Source organism: Gossypium raimondii, chromosome 6, assembly GCF_025698545.1.
Source record: "Gossypium raimondii isolate GPD5lz chromosome 6, ASM2569854v1, whole genome shotgun sequence".
Classification (NCBI taxonomy): domain Eukaryota; kingdom Viridiplantae; phylum Streptophyta; class Magnoliopsida; order Malvales; family Malvaceae; genus Gossypium; species Gossypium raimondii.
This window is the reverse complement of record NC_068570.1, coordinates 25892932-25906694: the sequence shown is the minus strand read 5'-3', so window position 1 is coordinate 25906694 and position 13763 is coordinate 25892932. Positions and strand designations below refer to the sequence as shown.

The following is a 13763-nucleotide window of genomic DNA, read 5'->3' as shown; positions in this document are numbered from 1 at the left end:
TCAAAGCATCCGCGACAACATTTGCTTTCCCTAAGTGATAGTCAATGACTAACTCATAATCTTTTATCAATTCAAGCCATCGATGTTGCCTTAAATTCAGATCTTTCTGTGACATCAAATACTTTAAACTCTTGTGATCAGTAAACATGTGACACTTTTCACTGAACAAATAGTGTCGCCAAATTTTCAATACGAATACAATAGCGGCCAACTCTAAGTCATGTGTCGGATTCTTTTCATGTGGCTTTAACTGTTTGGAAGCATAAGCTATCATTTTGCCTTCTTGCATTAAAACACATCCCAAACCTTTCAATGACACATCACTGAAAATTACAAATTCTTTACCCGACTCAGGCTGAATCCCAACTAGTGCTTTGGTTAACATTGCTTTCAACTAATCAAAACTCTATTGGCATTTCTTAGATCGTTCAAACTTCACATCTTTCTGTAACAACTGTGTCATTGGGGTAGCTATCATCGAGAACCCTTTCACAAATCTCCTATAATAGCCCGCTAATCCTAGAAAACTTTTGACCTCGAATATGTTTCTCCGTGGTTTCCAATCAACAACAGCTAAAATCTTACTCGGATAAACTCTGATGCCTTCCACTGAAACAATGTGTCCAAAAAATCCAACTTCTCGGAGCCAAAATTTGCATTTGCTGAATTTAGCAAATAGTTGTTTATCTCCCAAAGTTTGTAACACAATCCTCAAATGCTTAGCGTGTCAGACTCATCTCGAGAATAGATCAGAATATCATCAATGAATACAACAACAAATTTGTCTAAATACGGTCTGAAAATTCCATTCATCAAGTCTATAAATATTTCAGGAGCGTTAGTTAACCCAAATGGCATAACAAGAAATTCATAGTGTCCGTACCTAGTTCTGAATGTAGTTTTTGGCATATCCGAGTATTTAACCCGCAATTGATAATAACCAAATCGTAAAGCAATCTTAGAAAATATTGTTTCTCCTTTCAACTAATCAAACAAATCATCGATTCATGACAATGGATACTTGTTCTTGATCGTAACTTTATTGAGCTGTCGATAATCGATACACAATCTCATTGATCCATCTTTATTCTTTACGAATAGAACTGGTGCATCGCAGGGCAAGAAACTCGGTCGTGCAAACCTCTATCTGTTAATTCTTGGAACTGAGCTTTCAACTCTTTCAACTCTGTAGGAGTCATTCTGTAAGGAGCTATCGATATCAGTGATGTTCCCGGTACTAACTCAATAGCAAACTCAACCTCTTTGATCGGTGGCAACTCAGGTAACTCTTCTGGAAACACATTTGGATATTCACAAACCACTAGCACTGATTCAATCTTCGATTGAGACACTTTTGTATCCAGTACATAAGCAAGGCAAGCATTGCAACCTTTCCTCACATACTTCTGAGCTAGCATAGCCGATATCACAATAGGCAATCCACTCGAATCATCGGATTTAGTACGAAGAATTTCACTATTCTGACATTTCAATTCAATAGTCTTTCGTCTACAGTTTACAACAACATCATTTAGAGTTAACCAATCCATACCCAAGATCACATCGAATTCATCAAATGGTAAAGGCATCAAATCAGTTGGAAAATAGTATCCCCGAGTCATCAAAGGACAATTCTTGCAAACTTTATCAACTAGGACATATTGACCTAAGGGGTTCGATACTTTAATCACGAATTCAGTGGACTCAATAGGTAAACTCTTATTAGACACTAAATTTGTACAGACATATGAATGGGTATATCTAGGATCAATTAAAGTAGTTACATCAGTGTCATAAAGAGAAAAAGTACTGGTGATAATATCTGGTGCCGATGCATCCTCATGAGCGCGAATTGCATAATCTCTGGTTGGTGCTCGTGCCTCGGATCTCACAGTAGAATCCTTTGTAGTACCTTTTCTACTATTCACATTTCTAGTATTTCGAGGTGGTCTGCCTCTTGCAGTTTTATTACTCAGCCTTCTAGTTGAAAGTTTGTCTTTCTCAGATAACTTAGGACAATCACGAATAAAATGCTCTTATGAGCTACATATGAAACATGATTTATTATTCATCCAACAATCTTCAAAATGTCACCTTCCACAGTGTTGACAGTCCGATTTGTTTGCCCTGACACTACCTACACTCGCTACTGAACTGGCTTGAGTTTTAGTACTTCCATGTTGCTTTCCACGATATCTGTTGAAATACCCCACTGAAGCAGTCAAACAGTTATGAAAATCCTTCGATTTCTTTGACGAGGAATGATATGATTTACTCATTGATCTCTTTCTTGAATCTCTAGCCTCAGAATTGAATTTTCTCTTTTCTTTACTAAGCTCCTCATCTTTGTGTGCTCTATTGACTAAGATAACAAATTCCTTCAGTTCAAGTATCCTGACTAAAAGCTTGATGTCTTCATTCAAGCCATCTTCAAACCGTTTACACATAACTGCTTCGCTTGGAATACACTCACGAGCATACTTACTTAGGCTCATGAATTCTCTTTCATATTCAAATATGGTTATATGACCCTGTTTCAGCTCTAGAAATTCTTTGCATTTTTTATTAAGAAACCGCTGACTTATATATTTCTTCCTGAATTGTGTCTAAAAGAATTCCCATGAAACACGTTCCCGCAGTACCACAGAAATTAAAGTGCTCCACCACTGGTATGCAGCATCTTTCAGAAGAGATACGGCGCATTTAACACATTCTGCTGGCGTGCAAGACAATTCATCAAGGACTCGAATCATATTCTCAAGCCAAAACTCGGGGGTCATCATCAACTGTAGCTCCAAACTCTTCAGTCCCGTACTTTCGAATTTTATCCACAGGTAGTTTGCTTAAACGTACGGGTTCCAGAACTTGAGGTGCTACAGGAACTGGTTGGGGAAATTTTGAGGGTGGTGATTGCTGAGCAGCCAGATTAGTTCGGACAAACTCAGATAACCACTCATTCATCATTTGGAAGAAGACTTCCTTGGCCTCTCCTCCACGAGGCTGCTCCATGAACGGAGGTTGGCACATTACTTTCTACATCATCGGATTCAGCTCGGTTGGAATCCATTACTATATGAAAACATGATTTAAAAATTGTTAGGAGAGATCACACTATCACTGGTTAAATATGGCATGTATAGCTAGACTCACATACGCTATGTTAGTCCTAGAATCGACTAAACCGTAGCTCTGATATCAATAAAATGTAACACCTCTAACCTATATCTGTCGACAGAATAGGGTTACGGAGCACTATCAAACTTATCACATAAAAAATCATACATTTTCATATTCATTTCTCATATCAAAGTAATATTCATTCAAATTCAGTCATGTAGTCCCTTAAAAAAGCCCTCGTGGCCCAAAACAAGCATTAAAAATAATTCGGGACTAAATTGAGAACTCAAGGAATTTTTGGGAAACATTGAAAATTTTTAAAGTGCAGACACAAGTCCCTGTGGTCAGGCCGTGTGACTCACACGACCAAGAGACACGCCCATGTCTCAGCCCATGTGGGCATTCGAAATGGGATCACATGGCCGTGTCCCAGCCCGTGTCCAACCCCGTGTAACTCACTAACTTGGGTCACACGGCCAACTACACGCCCGTGTGACTAGCCCGTGCAACTCACTGACTTGCTTTCATTAGAAATTTCAGGGGACACACGGTCGTGTCTTCTAACCCTGTGTCACACACGGCTGAGATACACGCCCGTGTCTCTGTCCGTATGGACAAAATAGGCTCTATTTTAAGCCATATTCCTCACCCAAAAATTTTACAGCAACCTACACATACCAAATAACATATGACCATATCATCAATAGGCATTCAAACCAATCACAACCAAGTTTAAATAATGCAATTTCATTACTAACAATCATAAGCTCCTAGGCATCTCAAATGATCATTTTAAAAACACACCAAAATCACCTCCAAAAACTACCTAAATGGTCAATTACATATATGAGACATTCTACCTAAAACTTAGCATGCAAAATCATCTCAATTCCAACCATTTGGTGCCAAAACACAATTTCACAAGCAAGGCAACCATATAGCAACTATAAACCACATATCACAAGGCAGTTTATATGTATATACATATCAAAATATATGACCACTTTACAAGCCAATTCAGATTGCGAAAACTCAACAAGACATATAGGCTACATTAGCCAAAATACCTATACATGCCCTTTAACCAAAATATAGAAAGTCCAAAGTATCAAAATGAGAGTTTGATAGTGCGACACGATCTCCGAAAACTTCCAATTCGAACGAGCTTTCGATTCACTATAAAACACGAAAAATTAAATAGAGTAAGCAATTAAGCTGAGTAAGTTCGTATAACATAAAAATCAGCTTACCATTTAATCACAATTTAAGTAATTAAACATAGCATAATGCAACTCAACTTGATCTACAAGCCTAACACATGTTCATCCACAAGTTTAGACATGAAATCTCAAACCTCATTGATTCAATTCTCACAAGATTCACATACATACATGTACTAGTTCATATCAAACTCATACACTCTAGTAATAACACTGTGCTCGTTGAACCATTTGGAATAATATCGGATACTCAAGTATCTCTCACACTAAGTGCCAATACATGGTCAAAACCATCTCTATCTCTTATCTCATATAGATGCTCCCTCTCGAGCCATCACTGGGTCTACTCACACAAGATGACGGTCAAGACGTAGCTACACGGTGCTGCTCACATGTCGAAAAACTTAGCCACCGATAGAACATACGGGACCAACATTCAAAACACGGTAACCCCTAATGACATGTCATTTGTATCCTATCTATTCTTAAGGTTCAACCGGGATCTATGCACTTACCGATATCTTGTCGAGAATTTTCATAGTATCGTATCAACCAATATTTAAATTAAACATGTAAACATATATATAATTTAAATCTTATTAATATACAAACTTATCTCTAATTAATATGGAGGAAATTGATCAATTAGTCCACTGCTTTGTCTTTTCCTTGATTTACTTCTGAATGTTGTTTTTCTTGATCATGCACCTAAAGATACCATGGCCGAACCTAGAAAGGTTTAATAGCTTTCTTTCCTTTGTAAAATAGGTTGAAGATGATGGAAAAATATGATAGCCATGTTTTATTTTTCTTAATTTATCATTATTTACTAAAATACTTTTATAACCTTTTAAATTATCACAAATTTCAACAATACCAAGCCATCATATTCCACTATCAATATTTATGGGCTAATTACCATATAAGGGCCTTCACTTTAAAGTTCTATAGCTATTAGACAACTTTAGCTATTAGAACCCAGCTTTTGCATTTTAAGCGATTTAGTCCTTTTTATCGAATTAAGCATGCAAACGATAAAATTTCTTAACGAAATTTTTATATGACTCTGCTAACATGCTGTAAACATTAAAATAATAATAAAATAAATAATTTGACTTTGTATTTGTGGTCTCAAAACCACTATTTTGATTTCACCAAAAATGGGATGTTACATACACCTTTTACAATTAAGTCCTTTTTACTTAATTAAGCATGCAAATGATAAAATTTTTTAATGAAATTTTTATAGGGAACTACTAGCATGTGGTAGACATTAAAATAATAAATAAAATATTTTCACGTCAGATTTGTGGTCCCAAAACCACTGTTTCGATTTCACTGAAAATAGGTTGTTACAACTTAAACCCTGTACCCTTGTACAACTATTACACATGCAGCCATAGATTTAAGTAGTGCCTTATGAGAAATTAAAAGCCTAAACCAAACCTAAATGTGCTTCATAGTTAACAAGTAAAAGAAAAAGAAATGATCAAATAGGCAAAACTCCTAAAATATCCACCTAAACCCTTAACCTTTCTTAGTGAAAACTCTTCCTCTTTCCTGCATCAAGGTATACTTCAATAAACTGGTTGCCTTCAACGTTTTCACTTCCTTTCATTTTCGTCTTGTACCAGCCTCTCAAATCTCTTAGCATCCTCAGGGAACCACGCTCTACCATTTTCTCTAGTCTCTACAATAAGATTACTTCTTACCTTCTTGGGAATTTATTTCTATATATTGTTATAAGATACTCTATTTTTGGAGGGACTTCTTCCACCCTGTAAATCGGAGAGTCAGATCGCCTTCCCCATGTTGCTAAACCATGCGCCGCTTCGTTTACTGATCGAGGAACATGCCTAAAAGTTAAGGTTTTGAATCTGGGTAATTTGTCTTTAATTTCATTAATTATGTTTCTTATGTACAATCTATCATTTTCTTCTCTTCTCAACTTTTTGATCACTGTTAATGCATCTCCCTCCACGTTAATTTCTGTCATTTTTAAATTTGTTGTTGTAATTGGTATTTTTATAACAAAAATGTGATCCAAACTATATGCTAATATTTTAAATTCGTATTTGTATAATTTTTTTATTTGGTTTTCTAAATTCTTTTTTTTAACTAAAAGACCTAGCCTACGTTTTATTTAAAAAACCATCTAAGCTTTAACAAAGAAGGCCTACGTATATGAAAAGCCCAAAAAACCTAAATTAATTTAAAACCTAATCCAAATAAGTCCATATCCTAAAAAAACAACAAAAAGATAACAAACCCTAAAAAATCAATCTCGTAGCTTGTTCCATTTATGTGCTTCCTTCGTCTTCTTTACCTATTTCGTCCTTTCAAATCTCTGGAGGAAATCCACACATTTCAACCCTCACCAAATGACTCGTACCTCTTCAATGGTGGACTTAACTCGCATTATTTGTTGCTGAGTTTCTACCATCCATAGGTCTGAGGTACCTATCCTTTATATTATTACATTTCTTATTCTAAGAATTTACAAATCAACTTTCCTTTCCATGATATGTTTTCCCTTTTTCTTTTAACAACCCTTCTCATGTCTTGATTTTAAGTCCTAAAAACTCTGCTACCTTCAGTGACACCATTTCTATCATTTGCATCGATAGTAACGACCACACTAGGTCCTACCATATTCAGATTTAACCCTTCTGTTGCTAGAGAATGGGACACTATGTTTGCTTGTCTCCCTGCATGTTGAAATCTACAAGAGATAAAGTTCATTCTCATTCTTTTTACATTAGAAATATAAGCCCTTATCTCAGATTTGTCTTCATCCTTACATTGGAATAGATTAGAGAAATTAGGTAGATAATTATTTAGGGTTTTCGATACTAGAATTTTTGTTTTTGAGAGAAAATCAATAGACCATAGTTTTTTGAATAGTGGCTTGTAATAATTGTGGTTAGCTTGCATATTTTTTTTGGCTTTTGGTCTATATTAAGTTTTTATACCCACCCTGCACTGTATACTACCCTGATGATTCACTGTGCCAAACTATTCTATCCATTTCTTACTCCAAAGGAAGGGGGATGCACAGGATTCTTTCGGAGTTTGTGGGGTGAAAGGTACTCCTTATGAGCTCTTCTTTCCATTTGTTTGTATCCTTTTGAATAAGGTTTGATACATGTCCCAAACTCTGATCAATATTTGAATTCTCTAATTTGTAGTCGTCAGTTCCTGGGATCCAAGCTTCATCCCAAATTTGAACCTATTTTCCTGATCGAATTCGCCAATAAAAACCTTTTTCAATGAGTCCTTTTGTCACCCATATACTTCTCTAGCCATAGGATGGTAATGTCCCCAACCTAGCTTGAATGAAATTAGAATTTGGGTAATACTTGGCTTTTAATGGTTTTGCTAATAATGAATCTGGATAACAAATCAAACGCCACCCTTGTTTTGCTAACATCACTACATTAAATTTTGATAAACATTGAAATCCCATTCCCCTGTCCTCCTTTAGTTCACTAAGCCTTCTCCACTCATACCAATGGATCCCTCATTTGTCATGACTTTTTTTCCGCCAAAAACAACTCATAATGTTTTCCAATTTTGTACAAAATGATTTTGGTAACAAAAAGCATGCCATTTCATAAGTGGGAATTGCCTGTAAATTTCCTTTTATAAAAACATCTCATCCTCCAATCGACAAGAGTCTCATGCTCTAGCTTTTAATTTTACTCATCATCCTATCTTTTAGTAGCTGGAAATTCCTTTTTTCCCCTCCCTATCATATTAGGCAACCTCATGTATTTGTCTAGATCTTTGGAGATTCAGACTTCCAGTATACCTGCAACTTGCGCCCTCTTTTGTTCCTAAACGTTTGAACTAAAAAACACCATCGACTTGTCAAAATTTATGCATTGACCAGAACAACTCTCATATTCTCGTAAAATTATTTTGAGGTTATGAGCTCCGCTTTTTGTGGCATCTCCAAAAACAGTGTAGTCGTCTACAAAAAGGAGATGAGTAATAATAGGTCCTTTTCAACACACCATAGCCCCCTTAATATTACAATCCTATGCAGTTAGCCTCAATAAAAATGATAACCCCTTGCTACAAATTAAGAATAAATAGGGGCTTAACGAGTCACCTTGTCTCAGTCGTCTCATTAACTTGAATCTTTCTCCAAGCTCTCCATTTAGACAAATTGAGTAATTTATCGATGTAACACATCGCATAATTAATGTCACAAAAGACCTTGCTATAATATGAATGAATTGGAAATTATTATATGAATGAATGATATGTACATGATGATGCTATAATGTTTAAAAAGTATATAGATTGCTATTTGAAATATGAAAAGTGTATACAATTACAAAAATAGAAAGGCTACGAAGTTGATAACAAGTCGGGTGAATTTAGTGAACAATTGAGATGCAAACGACATTCTTTTAAGTCCCAATAGGGAAAACAAGCGTCGTGATCAAGGATAATTCGATGGCTTGAGATCCAACATATGTTGCGAATTCTCTAAAGCTAGTGTTAGCAATCTCGATATGAAGCTAGTGTTAGTAGCTTGAGTTTATTAGTTTGTATGAATAAATGGGTGTTGTGATTAGGAATTAATTCGATGGCTTGAAATCTAACATATGTCGCAGATTCTCTAAAGCTAGTGTTAGCAGCATCAAACCAAGCTGGTGTTAGCAATCTTGATTCGAAGCTATTGTTAGCAACCTAAGATACATCTGTATATGCAAGTAAATAAATTTCTTACAATTGAGTTTAATTTACGGTAGCCTTTAGGCGAAAGACAAAAATGCAAATGGCTTTATGTGGTAGTAAATAAGTGAATGTAATTTCTATGAATGTGATGACATATCTCATGCTATATGAAGTGTTGGATATGTATATGTGAAGTGTTATATAAGTGCTTGATGTATAATCAAACTAACCTCTTGATTATTTTATTGAAATGTAAATGAAATATGAGGATACCAAAGGATTACATAATCATGCTAATGTATTTTTAATTGATCCATTGTTATATTATTAAGGTAAGTTGTGTAATTTTCATATGAACTTGCTAAGCATATTTGTCACAACCCAAGTCTAGCGGATGCAAGGTTAAGGCATATAGTAGTGAAATAATCTATTTGGCGAAATGTAATCCGCCCAAGTGCTTCTTTTGGCGAATATATGTGGGTTTATAGCAACCGCCGTGTAAGCAAGTGAAGATTCCATTTCAGATTATTTTTCCATTTAAAGAAAAATATTTGGTTAAGTGAAATGGTAATTATGGTATGAATTATAGCCAAATGCATAGTACGCCTTGTTTGTTTTAGTATTGTGCTGGTTGGATTATAACGTGACCTGGTTAGGGACCAACTAAATTGACTGGTCTAATATCAATTATGCAGGACTCTCATTTATGTTTCTCTTAGAATCTATATTCCATTAAGAAGGATAATTTATGAATTAAGAGACACTTGAAAAGTTCCACTAAGCAGGATTTGTAACATCTCGATTTTGGGCCTAGTCGAAACAGTGGTTTCGGGACCACAAATTCGATGAGAAAAAACTTATTTTTCTTATATTTTTATGGTCTATGATTTCACGGAATGATTTTGTGAAAATTTCATTCAAAAATTTCGACGTTTGGGCACTCAATTTAGTCAAAAGGACTAAATTGTAAAAAATTCAAAACTTGAGTTCTACATGTTAGAGGTGTCCAATTGTTATGAAAATTTAAATTGGATGTCCTTATATGGTAATTAGACCATTGGTTAAGTTGGTAGACAAAAATGGACATCAGATAAGTGAAATATGAAATTTTTAAGTTAGGGACAATTTGGTAATTTAGTAATAAATAGAATTAAAAAGGGAAAAAGATGGCAAAATGTGCTCATCTTCTCTTTAGTGAACGATAATAGCAAGGGGGAAGCCATAGTTAGGGTTTTCAAGCTTCCAAGCTCCATAGTAAGTGTACCCAAGCCCCGGTTTTAATGTTCTTTACGTTTTTAAAGCCCTGGTAACTTGATTTGGCTTATTCTAGCAATAATTTAACCTAAGGTTCATATTTGGAAAAGTTCCCATTGGTGAAATGTGTTTATTTTGATTTTTATGGTAGAATATGAAGCTTGAAATTATGTTAAACAACTTTTTCTAGTCGATTTTAAGTGAAAACGAATATATTGACATAATCGGTAAAAATACCTAATGTTCATAAGTACATGCTAGAGTGGGAATTTGATGTTGCCATAGAAGGGAAAAATGTTCAGAATGTCATAAAACATAAGAATAAGATATGAAGTTTATTTTCTGAGCTTTGAGGCAAAAGTGTAATTATGCAAAAGTTTAGGGGCAAAATCATAATTTTTCCAAAGTTCGTGTCAAGGATTGTTTTGATGAATGTGAGTATTAAATAAGCTAAATTTGCTATTATAGATCAAGAAGAACGAAATTCAGAGTTAGACCGGGGAAAGAAAAAGATAGAGGACTAAGTTGTTAGATTTGGTCAAATTTTGTACCGAGGTAAGTTTACGGTAAATAAATGCAATATTTTAATAATTATTATTAATGTTGTTATTTTCTAGCAATTATATATTTATTTCATGAAAATATCTAATGTTGACTCAAGTATGAGATGATAGAGAATTAGTGATACAAGCCCCGTTGAAACATTAGGAATGTATTGGATACAAATGTCATGACATTTGGGTAAAGAGATCCCATGTAAGACCATGTCTGGGACATGGAATTGGCATCATTGAGATTATGAGAGGTCCCATGTAAGACCATGTCTGGGACATGGCGTTGGCACCGAGATGAGAGGTCCCCCCTAAGACCATGTTTTGGAAATGGCATGGGCACCGATATGAGAACTCCCATGTAAGACCATATCTGGGATATGGCCTTGGGGGTACAAGAAACATCCCATGTAAGACCATGTCTGGGACATGGCTTTGGCATGTTATTATCAGAAAAGAGACCCAAGTATCCTTATTATTCCAATGTGGCTCAACGGGCTAGTAAACAAATTATGTTCCATGAAAGATCAGGTAAAAGCATAAATAGCAAATTCAGGTGAGTTATAAGAGTTAAGAACATATTATGTTATCAATTGAGAACCAACATTTCAGCAAGAGAATAGTAAGTTATAATCATGAGTTATCTAAGTAAACAAGTAAGTGAATGAGTAAGAGATTAAGTAAAGAGGAAAGTAGAGATCATGACACTTGAGTATATTTATTTGTGTTAAATGTTGTTATTTATTTTCTTGTAAACTTACTAAGCTTTATGCTTACTTCTTTTATTTATTTTTCTTTCATATAGTATTATCAAGCATAGTCAGGATCTTGAAGACGTCGGACAGCGCTCACACTATCAACCACCACAACTCGGTATTTTAAGATGATAAATGTTTCGAGCTATGGCATGTATAAGGACTTAGCCATTTTGATTGTATATTCTTAAATTATGACCAAAGGATGATACGTAAATATTTGATGATAAATTGTTATTAAAATGGCTAAGTATGAAGATGTTTGTTGTTATAAAAGTCTAGGTGATAAATTATGCATAGAAATCATGAAAAGTAAAAATTGGCAGTGAATCAGTTTTGAGACAACAGTAGTGACGTGAATTTGAAAAATCACTAAGGATAGTAGAAAATGAATTAGACGGTGGATGAGATATATAATTAAATTTTATTGAGTCTATTTTCATAGAAAAATAACAGTGTAGACAAAAGAATTATATATTTTTAGATATTTGCATTTTAGTTAGACAAGGTCAAAGTGGTTTTTGGAATCACCTGTTCTGACTTTGGAAAATCATTAAAAATTGTAAAAAAATATTTATGAGATGTAATTTATATGTATAGATTTCTTATTAACTCTATTTTTTTTGTAAAAACAAGTGAGAACAATATATGAAGTCTGTACAATGAGATAATTAAATTTTAGTGGAAAGAGGTCAGGACAGTCGATTAGTGAAATAGGGGAGATTTTAACTAATAAACTGTACTAATTGGCTGAACCAAAAATTCTGAAAACTTTATGGTAAAAAGATATATGAGTTTAGTTTCAGGAAAATTTACGGATCTAAATTTAGAGTTTCGTAGCTCGAGTTATAATTAATTTAGTTACTGCTGCAGAGGTGGACAATAGTGAAGTAAATTATTTTTATTTGTTTAAGTAATCAAAAAATTTTTAATGTTCTCGGTTGGGACCTGAACCATTTCCGTTGCATGTTTTAGGGTCTCAAGAGTTCTTTTGGAAACATATTGATTGAATGTGAGTGAATTAATTTCAAAAGCAACTTTTTTATGCTCTAAACTAGTAAGTTAAGTCAGGTAACGCCTCGTGCTAGACTCCGGCAACGGTCTCGGGTAGGGGGTGTTACATTTGTTGGTATCAGAGCAGGTTTAGCAGGTTCTCGGAATATTTAGTATGAATAAGAGTCTAGCTATACATGCCATACTTGTATTTTGATAGTGTGACGACTCCTGATGATTTTAAAATGTTTTTCTTTTATAGTTATGGATCCCAAAAGAGCTGGTACAGGTGATGTAGAAAGTAATGCGCCCGCTGCCGCAGAAGGGACGTGTAACATCCTGATTTAGGGCCTAGTCAGAACAGTGGTTTCAAGACCACAAAATCGATGAGGAAAAATTTAATTTTACTATATTTTTATGGCCTACAATTTCACGGAAAGATTTCGTGAAAATTTCGTTCAAAAATTTTGACGTTTGGGCACTTAATTTAGTCAAAAGAACTAAATTGTAAAAAGTGCAAAAGTTGAGTTTTATATGTTAAAGGTATTTAATTGTTATGGAATTATAAATTAGGGGTCCTTATATGGTAATTAGACCATTAGTTAGTGATGGAAAAAAATGGACATGAGATAAGTGAAGTAGGATTTTTTTTAAGTAAGGGCATTTTAGTTATTTAGTAAATAAATAGAATTAAAAGGGAAAAAGATGTAAAAATTGTGTTCATCATCCTTGCTTGCTGCCAAAACTTGAAGGAAGCCATAGCTAGGGTCTCTTCACTTTCTCAAGCTCATAGTAAGTGATTCCAAGCCCCATTTTTAATGTTCTTCACATTTTTGGAATCCCGGTAGCTTAGTTTAGCTTATTTTAGCAATAATTTAACCTAGGGTTCATATTTGGAAAAATATCCATAGGTGAAATATGTTTATTTTGATGTTTTATGGTAGAATATGAAGCTAGGAATTATGTTAAACAGCTTTTGTGGTCGATTTTAAGTGAAAATGAGTATATTGACATAATCGGCAAAAATACCTAATATTCATAAGTAAGTGTTAGAGTAAGAATTTAATGTTTTCATAGAAGGGAAAACTGTTCAGTATGTTATAAAACATAAGAATAAGAGATGAAGTTGAATTTCTGAGCTTTGGGGAAAACGTGTAAATATGCAAAAGTTTAGGGGCAAAATT

General features: G+C 34.5%; 1 protein-coding gene across 1 annotated transcript; it reads right to left on the bottom strand.

The window, feature by feature from the left end:
* Positions 1-1091: 1091 nt before the first annotated feature.
* LOC128041701 (uncharacterized) lies at positions 1092-2447 on the bottom strand. The gene is made up of 2 exons (XM_052631998.1): positions 2095-2447; positions 1092-1980 (listed from the first exon to the last, which is right to left on the bottom strand). The coding sequence occupies exons 1-2, from the start codon at positions 2445-2447 to the stop codon at positions 1092-1094; spliced, it is 1242 nt and encodes a 413-aa protein (XP_052487958.1).
* Positions 2448-13763: the final 11316 nt, after the last annotated feature.

Bases quoted from the DNA above. Each gene is read 5' to 3' on its own strand.
- LOC128041701 (XM_052631998.1), bottom strand. From the start codon at position 2,447: ATGTGTAAACGGTTTGAAGATGGCTTGAATGAAGACATCAAGCTTTTA. The intron at 1,981-2,094 runs GTGACATTTTGA...ACTTTCAACTAG, and splicing joins GACTGTCAACACTGTGGAAG to AAGGCTGAGTAATAAAACTG.